A 10150-nucleotide genomic window follows, 5' to 3' on the forward strand; every position below is an offset into this window, starting at 1 on the left:
CCTATAAATCTGTGACAGAATTATCATCTATAGAAGTGAGACACAACCTCTCATAGAATCAAGGTCAAGCAGTTTCAAAGGCAATGACTTGAATACTAGGGGAGAGGGCACAATTAACAACAGTAAGTCATAAAATGCACAAGTCTCCTTACTCTGATGTTTTGAATGACTTTACCCTCTAAATAGCTCTTAATGGAGAATTTTGCTGGGTCAAACATAGGGAGAAGGGAGTGGGGTTGCTTGTCAGCAGGGGAGACAAAAGAAATGCTTCAATATTGCCCTAAAATACATCTTCAAAGTGTGTGCCAGAACAATGCACACATACTTCAACAGAAGGCTGCAGCTAAGGCTGGAATGCTTAATAGTCCTTTCAGCTAAAACTCTTAAACTTCAGCCAAAAAGTGAGGGCTCAGTAGCTGTAGTTGTCACTGAAATCTCTGGTCATTTCCATCATACCTGTAAACATTGAAAATAGTCACCTAGAAGCAGCATTTCTGAATACCACGGACCTGAATACCTACATATCTTAAGGACACATATGCAGGATAGATGGCCTTTCTTTTGACTTCTCTGGCTTGTCACTTTGTGAAGAAAACACGTCTCACTCTAACACAAAGTAAGGCGGCTTGTGTGGCAGTTTTTTCCCCTAGGTCAACTTGTTAGAATTGGAAAACTGTAAAACTCCTTCCAGCCTGAAAAGTAGAGATTGTTTTTCAAATTAGTCCTTCAAAGGACTGCATTCCTTATGATTCCATTCTGATGAAAAATATTGTCTTTCTTTTAATTGCCCATAACTTCTAAGAGCATGATCCCCCATTTTGTTCTGAAAGCAAACTCATGCACACAAAATATTTTAGTGTGTTTGACAGTATAAGGCACTGGGATAACCTTCATAAAAGGAAAGGGAGCAGGACCCAAAGATAAGAAAATCTTTAGACTCATGAAGTTAAAAACCTTCTATGGGGAATACACTACGCATATCTATAACTTTAACAGAATGCAGTCTGTGAGAAAGGCAAGCAAAGCTCTGTACGCATTTGCAGGAAGAGAGGTTCCCCCAGCTTCCAGGAGGTAATCACCATTGCAGGGGAAGGGGTTGGGAGCAGTGTTTCACACAAGAAGGAAGGTAACTAAGTCAATACAGTCATTTTGCTAAATATCCAGATTAACGTTCTTGAAAAACTGTTTTAACATCTTTTTCCACTCTTCAGTAGCTAAACTTTCACCAATTTATGATCATGGTTTACAGTTTCTTTCACCTTTAGTTTCTGAGTAAGATTCTTTCATTGATCTATTGGCTCCTTCTGACCTTTTGGACTTGACATGTCTTCAAAGGACAGAAATCAGCTGGTTAATCACAGAATCAGATAATCACTATGCTAGAGCAAAGACAAATTCTAAGGGTAATCTTTCACTAGGCAAGGCACCATTGGGAAAAAAATAAGTTCACTATATTCTTTGGACTTCTGAGTAAAGGTTCTCAGCTCCATTGCATTTTTCCCCCTGGGGCCCAGAGAGAATCTTTAATGTAGTAGACAGTATGAAGGGCTAGGATCAGTCCATGGCGAGGAAGAGTATGGGAAAGGTGGGAAAAAAAACTCAAGGAAGTAGATGGGCAAGAAAATAATTTTGTCCTTTATGTATTGAATTTAACCTTCTTGAATTGCTCTGTTTAATCAATGTTTTTTCTCTTAATTTCCTCAATATTCAGACTTCCATCCAATATGAAATTTCTTTTACCTTCATATCATTAAGAAGAGTTTTTCATCCCTCTCATTCATTCAAATGACAAATACTCATTCATCTGACAAATACTAACTAAATAATAACATTAAGCAATGTTAAGCATGGTTCCAGCCATAAGAGTCTATATCCTAGTTGGAGTAGATATTTAATAAATAGTTTACCTATTTACCAAAAACAAATAAAGTGTATAATTTCAGATACTGATAAATAATACAAAAAAACAAAAAACAGGGAAAAGATGAGGCCAGGCAGATAGACAGGCTCAGTTCCTGTAGAGCCTTTGGTAAGGAGTTTGGATTTTATTTTATTTGTAATGGGAAACCACTGGAAGGTTTTAAGCAAACAGTGATAATTATCACACTAATGATTTAAAAGTGGCTGCTGCTTATCCACTGCCTGTGGATAAGAGTAGAAGCTGGGAGACCACTTAGGAGGAAATCAGGACTATGGATGAAGGATGAAGATGGCCTGGACTAGGATGTTAGCAACGGCCAGAATTGAAATATATATTGGATATAGAGCCACCAAGGCTCACTGGTAGAGTGAAAGAGGAATGGGGTTTGCATAAAATGAAAAAAAGAATCAAACCTGATTCCTAGGCATGGACTGAGCAATAAGGTAAATAGAATTCCTTTGCAGAGGAATTTTAGTTGCTTCTTAATACACGTGTATTAATTCATGTCTTCTATTTTCTAGCACATGTATGTATGCATGCACAGATAATGACGTGTTTACATGATGAAGAGTTCAAGTGTTATTCAGGGAGGAATCTGTGGATGATACCCACACTTTTATGCCTTCCAAAATCATATATCCAATCACATATTTGTTATCTCCCCTTGGACTTCTAAGAGACATTTTAAGATATATCACTGCTGCCACCCTAGTCCAAGTCTTGGTCAAACACAACAGCCTCTTAACTGGTGTATCTGGTCTTCTTACAGTTTTTCCAACTCTTCTCTACATAACAGCCTAAGGAATCTTAAAATCGCAGCTTGCTTTCCTACCTAAAATCTTCCAATGGCTTTCCATTGTGTCTAGGATAAAATCTGTCTGCCTTGCCCTCTAAGATCCTAAGATCTCTGGCTATTTCATTCTCCCCAGCCTCAGCAGCTACTCTTCTCCACACTCATTCTTTCTGCCTTCTGTCTGCTCCAAGAAAGTGCCCAGCCCATTATCTATAGCCTCAGTGTTTCTCTTCGGACAGTCATTCATCTACCCAAAATGCTTTTTCTGTAGCCCTTCGCATGGTTGCTTCCTTCTCATTATTCAGGTCATATGCCTCCTCCTCAGAAAGGCTGTCCCTGAGCACACTCTAAACAGACACCCGTTAAGACACTACAACATTACCCTGCTTGCATTTCCTTCATAGTGCTTAGGTCTCACCGAATTTATTTATTCGTTTTCCTCTCCATTGTCTTTCTCCTCACTGAATGCTCACCACTGTATCCCTAGTACCTAAAGCAATGATGGCACATAGCTGGCACCCAATAAGATTTTGTTGAATACATGAATTCTCATTTTATGCAAAATTTAGATAGGAAAAAACTGGACTGAAGCCTGGTGTGAAGTATGAAGAAATGATGTCACATGCATTGGCCAACACAGCATGTGGTAGCCTTCCTTAGCATTTCGAAATTTAGAACCAGAAATGTTAGAACTGTCATCGTACTTTGGGGAAAACACAAGAAAGAAGGCAAAACAAAAGTCAGAATTAGTACAAACTGTATAACTCTATGTGCGATATAAAATATACTGATCTATATACAACCCAGAACAGTGTCTGGCACATATTAGGCCCTTAACAAATTTTTGTTGAGTAAATGAATGAATGAACTAAAGGCCTGCAAATGATTAGACCAAAAGCAAAACCAAAATGATTAAACTTTAACTAATGGGGATATATTTACTCCAAAATAAGAGTTCTGCTAAGGGAAGGGAAATACAGTTTAGCTGAGGCAACCCCACGTTAAGCAGAACTAGCTTTCATATAATAAGACAGAAGCAGAGGAGAGCCCCCTCCTACATCTTGCTAAACGTGGGCCATCTCGGCCCCTTCATCTCACCGGCTCTGTGAGAGAGGAGGCCTAACTTCACCACCCTAGGACCAGCTCCACTGCACCAGCCAAATAAGGTGACTAAACAGGTTTTACTCCCAAGTACTCAGATAACTAGTGAACATTCAACATGATAGTTTTGCATTAACTTCGTGTTTCTTGACCCTTTTATTCTTATTAGACAGTATAAACTGAGTTATTAACCAAAGTGGGGCAAATGTTTTGATTAAAATGACTATTTACACTAATAATCTGTTTTTTAAAAGTAGCCAATTTGGGGATTAATCAAATTCGATTTGCTTTATTTTCTATTTTTAAAAATGCTGTACTGAAAAAGCAAGGGAAAACAGACACTTTTGTATTTAATGGAAATAAAATCACTTTTCTAGAAAAGAGCAAACTAAACTAATACCACATTTTAAAAAGGTGTATTTAAATATCAGAAAAGTTTCAAAAGAAAGCGAACAATCCTTACAAGTGATTAGTAATAATCATTAAAATACGTGAAATAGGTAAGGAAGATTAGAAGTACAAACTTCCACTTACAAGATAAATGAACTGTACATCGTGAGGAATATAGTCAATAATAATATACTATCTCTGTATGACAACAAACACGTGGTCAAAAAGTACAAACTTACAGTTATAATGTAAATAAGCACTAAGGGTGTAATGTATAACATGTAATTAATACTACTATATGTTATATATGAAAGTTAAGAAAGTAAATCCTAAGAGTTCTCATCACAAGGAAGATATTTTTCTTTTTCTTTTATTTTGTATCTGTATGAGATGAGGGATAATGTTCACTAAACTTATTGCAGCAATCATCTCATGTATATAAGTCAAATCATTATGCTGTACACTTTAAACTTATACAGCGCTGTATGTCAATTACACCTCAATAAAACTGGAAGAAAAAAATTAAAGAAGTTAATCTCTGATAAACAAATAAAAAGGAGTAATGATAATTAATATAATACCGCTAATAGGAATAATATATCCAAATAGATTCTTACCAAGCCACCACCAATGACAGCTATATTTTTCCTTTGAATATCAGAAGAATCCATCACTGCCAAAGTGGTTTCCATAATTTTTGCTGGTCTTGTCACGGAGAAAACTGTCTCCTACACACTGATTTCCTCCGGTCTTTACTCTGCCCAAAGCCCTGCATTTGTGAGCCAGCAGCATTATTTGAGCAAGGCTAATTTTCCTTGAACTTAGAAGGTAGCATTTAACCCGTTAGTTGCCCAGAGGACAATCAGCTCAACTTTAAGAAAAAAGGGAATTCATTGCAATAATCAAATTTTGAAAAATCCAGCCAAGTGAAGCCACTCACTATCTTATGCGTAAAACAGAATTTTTAAAGCACGGTTTTACAGCTTTTCTTCTTCCTTTTCTAAACCGTGTATTCTTACTTTCATTTTCATCCATGACTAGCCATGAATGAAACTTCCCTGGTCTCATGTCCCAGAGCATCTTACACTTTTTTTAGGAAGATGGCATGGTTTCATAATTGATCTGTGGATTATTATTGTTATTAAGACTGGTCAGGAATTTCAGTTAAATGGTCCTCATGGATTGTCTTTTTTTGCATCAAATGCTAGAAACATTAGAATCTAATTTGTGCATTAACACTAGGGGAGATGGTTAATATTATGCTTTTTGTAAATTCATTCATGGCTTCATATTATCTTTCCACTTCTTTGTCTTCTTTCACCCCATTTTAAAAGCATATTTGAAATTTTTTGTGCATATTTTTGAATTGAGGGTTTTTTAAAAAATGGAACATGATGTGTAAAATAAAGTCAGAACGTAAATGAAGATGCTTTCTCCCTGGCGAGGGCAGACAGACTTCAGAACGGTTTTTCCCTGGTGAGGAACTAGAGTTAGACATCATTCAATAGTGACCCCTTGTGGATAAGTATGGTTAGAGTTGCTAGAAAAAGTTGTTAGGAATTTTTATTTATTTATTTAGAATAGGTAATATTACATTCACATGGTATGAAATACAAGAGGCACAAAAGGGTATACAGTGAATAGTCATTTTTCTTCTAACCCCGTCCCTTGGCCACCTATTTCTCCTGCCCAGAGACAGCCACTGTTTTGGTGTCTGGGTTTCCCTACTCTTCTGTAAACAGCACTCTCTCTCTCTCTCTCTCTCTCTCTCTCCTTCCCTCCCTCCTCCTCCCTTCCTTTTCATAAATAGTAACCCATTTTACATGCTTTTCCACGCTCTATTTTTTCATTTACAACATAAACTCAAGAATTCCAATATACAGAGAACAGTTTCATTTGTTTTTTAAAATTGTGGACTGTAACACAAAAAACTAAAGTACATAAAACACAAGTGTGCAGTACAATAACTTATTGTAAAGCAAGCACCCATGTATTCACCACTCAGGTTACAAAAAAACATTGCCAGAACCCCAAAAGTCTACATGTGTTCCCTGCCGATCACCACCCCCTTCACAGAGGTAACCACCATTCATACAAGCATCCTTAAAATAATTTAGTTTTGCCCTTTTGCCTCTTTTTAAACTTTACTGTAAATGAATTTATGTCGTGTTTTTTCTTTGAAATTTCCTTTTTTTCTCAATATTATGCTTCTTAAGATCCATCTGTGTTATTCCATGGAGTTCTAGTTCACTTGTTTTCATTTATCCATTCTACTGCTGATGGATATTTGGGTGTTTCCAATTTTTTAATATTTTGAATAATGCTGCTGCTTGACCAACCTTGTATATACAATGTAGTACACATACATATGAGTATGTATAGGAATTACATACTGGTTATGCATATTTTTAACTTTCCAAAATAAACCACAGTTATGTTCCAAAGTATTATACTAACTTTTACTTGACACAGTGTGTAGAAGTTTCTCTTCTGCCACATCCTCATCAGCATGTACTTCGCTAGTACATCTACTTTTTGCTGGTCTGGTGGGTGTGTACTCTATCTCACTGTCATTTTAATTTGCGTTCTCTGATTATTAAGGAAGTTGGGCACCTTTTCTCCTGTTCATTCACATTTGCTTTTCTTCCTCTGTATAGTGTTCATTTTTCTTTTGGGTGGTCTTTTTTTTTTAACTGACACTTGATACGAGTTTTATTCTTCTTATATATTGCAAATAACTTCTTCTACTCTGTGGCTTGCCTTTTTGCTTTCTTAATGATGTGTTTTGATGAAAAGATATTCTGAGTTTTAAAATATCAAATGTTATCAACCTTTTCCCTTATGGGTTTTTTTGATGGTTATTTATTTATTTGGGGGGAGTAGGTACTCATGTTATCTAATTCCCATATGAGAATTTTAAACTGAGTGTTCAAAATTCTTTTTGAAAATTAAAAAAAAACTGCAGGAGGGAGATCAAGATGGCAGAATAGAAGGACGTGGAACTCACCTCCTCCCACAAATACATCAGAAATACATCTACATGTGGAACAATTCTCACAGAATACCTACTGAATGTTGACAGAAGATCTCATACAACCAAAGCTTCAAGACAGATTACCATGTAACCAAGTAGGATGAAAGGGGGGAAAAAAGGAATTGGTAGGGGACCCGCATCCCTGGGAGGGAGCTGTGAAAGAGGAAAATTTCCCAGAAACACCCTTCAACAGCTGAGATAACAGTCAGGATACATAGGGAGCTTCCGAGGCTCAGAGGAGAGTGCAGCAGCGAGATTGTGGCAGGTAGAACAGAGAGAGACCAGCACAGACAGTCCTGGCCACCTCCCGGTACTCCCCAGACCGAAATGCATGTCTGCTGGTGTGTGGGAGCTGGCTGCTGAAATTTGGGCTTCAGCAGACAGACAGGGGATTGGGGTTGGCTCCATGGAGACAGCCTGAGGGGGCTGGAGTGTGGTCTGAGCAACAACCACAGGTGTACACAGGACTGGCCCTGGTCCACCATAGAAGCCCCATTGTTAACACAAGCATGAAGGGAGGGACACTGCTCTGCCATAGCAGTCTCATTCTCAGCATGCTCACAGGGGGCATGGCTCCACCTCTACAAACTCTAGGAGTGTGCAAGCACCAGTGGGTGGTCCACATGCAGAGGCAGAGCTGAAATCTGAGCCAGTCCCCAGGGGCTGCATGACTTAGAAAGAAGGGCTGAAATCTGAGCCATGTGCCAGCAGCTGTGTGATCCACAGATTTATGCCACCAGTGGCAGCTTTGTGAACTCAGTGCCTGCTGGACATCCAAGTGGATTACTGGTGCTCCTGTAACTGGGGTGGGTCCAGTGATAGCAGCTGCAGTCTTTGTGGGTGGGCACATGCAGAGGCAGAGCTGGGGACTGGACTGATTCCATAGCTCCCATGGCAGGTATAAGTGCACAACAGTGGTGGTCCCGACGCCTAACTTCAGCAAATCTGCACTGATGAATCTGCACTGGTGGCTTTGTGAGCACAGTGCCTGAAGAACACCCAGGCCAATCACCTGCATCCCCATGGTTGAGGTGGGGCTGAAGGCAGTGTCAAAAACCATGTACTTTGTGAGCCCGCACAATGGGTGACAGATACCACAGAGTGCACAGAGTGCACTTCCTAGTGGACAGCTCCTAGGGAGGAATACTCAGTGGCTTCTCTCCAGGCAAAAGTGCTCCAGTCCCACCTACCTCACACTGCAGCTGAGAAACAGATATGGGATCTTCTGCTCCAACAACTGGGGAGCAGACCCTACCCCCAACAGGGCTGTGACAACAACAGACAAAGAGGAGGCCCCACTCAACATCCAGTGCAGTCTCTGTTCACCACAACACCAATCACACAACTTAACAAAGGGATAAAGGGCAGCACACACTGAGGAAAGACATGGTAGGCATTCATACTAAAAATAGCTCTCACACCAAAACTATTAGACTCATGCATACTACACAGGGATGCTCCCACGTAAAAACAGCCTTTCAAGAACACAGTAGATAACTGTTTCTCCTAAATTCATAGAGAAATATAAGTAAAATGAAGAAACAGAGGAACCACTCTCAGTTAAACAATCAAGAGAATTCCCCTGAAAGAACAAACAATGAAACAGAACTGTCCAGTCTATTAGATCCTGAGTTCAGAAAAGAGTTAATAGAAATACTGAAGGAATTAAGAAAGGCTATCAATAGAAATGCAGATCACTGTAAAAAAGAACTAGAAACTATAAAGAGAAGACAATTAAAATTAGAAAATTCATTTGCCAAAATGAAAGCTGCACTAAAGGCAATAAATACAAAACTAAATAATGCAGAAGAACGAATAAATGATCTGCAAGATAAAAAAATAGAAAACATGCAATCAGAAGACACAAAGACATATGAAAAAAAAAAAATGAAAGCACTATACGAGACCCATGGGATAATATAAAGTGTCCCAATCTACACATAATAGGGATCCCAGAAGGAGAAGAAAGAGAAGAAGGGATTAAAACTGCATTTGAATAACTTATGGCTGAAAACTTCCCAAACTTAAAGAAGGAAACAGATATCCAGATACAGGAAGCACACAGGGTCCCAAACAAGATGAACCCAAACAGACCTACACCAAGATGCATTGTAATTAAAATGGCAAAAGTCAAAGATAAAGAGAGGATTGTAAAGGCAGCAAGAGAAAAACAAAGAGTTAGTTACAAGAGAAGCCCCATAGGCTATCAGCTGATTTCTCTACAGAAAGTTTGCAGGCCAGAAGGGAATAGCAAGATATATTCAAAGTACTGAAAGGGAAACACTTACAACATAGGATACTCTACCCAGCAAGATTATCATTTAGAATAGAAGAGATAAAAATTTCTCAGATAAGCAAAAACTAACAGAATACAGCAATACTAAACCTATCCTAAAAGAAATATTGAAAGTTCTTCTCTAAATAGAAAAGAAGCAAGAATCTACAGGAAAGAGAAAATCACAGTTGGAATGTAAATCACTCAAATAAGCCAGTACACAGATTAAAAAAAAAAAAAAGCAAAAAAGTTCTTGTGAAAGAGCAGATAACTAGAATGAACAGCAAAAGGATAAACATGAAGATGTGAAAGAGGACATCAAAATCATCAAATGTGGGGTGTGGGGACTAAGGAAATGTAAATTTATTTTTTAGAATGTGTTTGAGCCTATATGACTACCAGTCTAAAGCAAGTAGATATAGTAATGGGTTAACATACTTGAAAAACAGGATAACTACAAATCAAAAACACAATAGATTTACAGAAACCAAAAAGCAGAGAACACAATCATAATGCAAAAGAAATCCATCAAACCACAAAAGGAAAAACAAAAAGAAAAATAAAGGAACAAAGAAAAAATACAAAATCAACTGGAAAATAAGGTTTAAAAAGGGAAAAAGGGCTTCCCTGGTGGCG

At 38.1% G+C, this 10150-nt stretch overlaps 1 protein-coding gene and 1 long non-coding RNA gene across 2 annotated transcripts in view; one reads left to right on the plus strand and one right to left on the minus strand.

The window, feature by feature from the left end:
• KMO (kynurenine 3-monooxygenase) overlaps positions 1 to 10142 on the minus strand; it is a 61009-nt gene extending 50867 nt beyond the window's left edge. The window contains exon 1 of the mRNA XM_082470540.1: positions 4823 to 10142. Within this exon, the coding sequence (XP_082326666.1) occupies positions 4823 to 4897 (75 nt within the window). The 5' untranslated portion in view covers positions 4898 to 10142. The remainder of the gene's footprint in view (positions 1 to 4822) is intronic.
• LOC309665139 overlaps positions 1 to 10150 on the plus strand; it is a 324111-nt gene extending 313961 nt beyond the window's left edge. Inside the window, exon 8 of the long non-coding RNA XR_014266232.1 lies at positions 10135 to 10150. This is a non-coding gene — a long non-coding RNA (uncharacterized lncRNA). The remainder of the gene's footprint in view (positions 1 to 10134) is intronic.

The sequence above is a fragment of the Balaenoptera physalus genome (assembly GCF_965194825.1).
Source record: "Balaenoptera physalus genome assembly, chromosome: 1".
Classification (NCBI taxonomy): domain Eukaryota; kingdom Metazoa; phylum Chordata; class Mammalia; order Artiodactyla; family Balaenopteridae; genus Balaenoptera; species Balaenoptera physalus.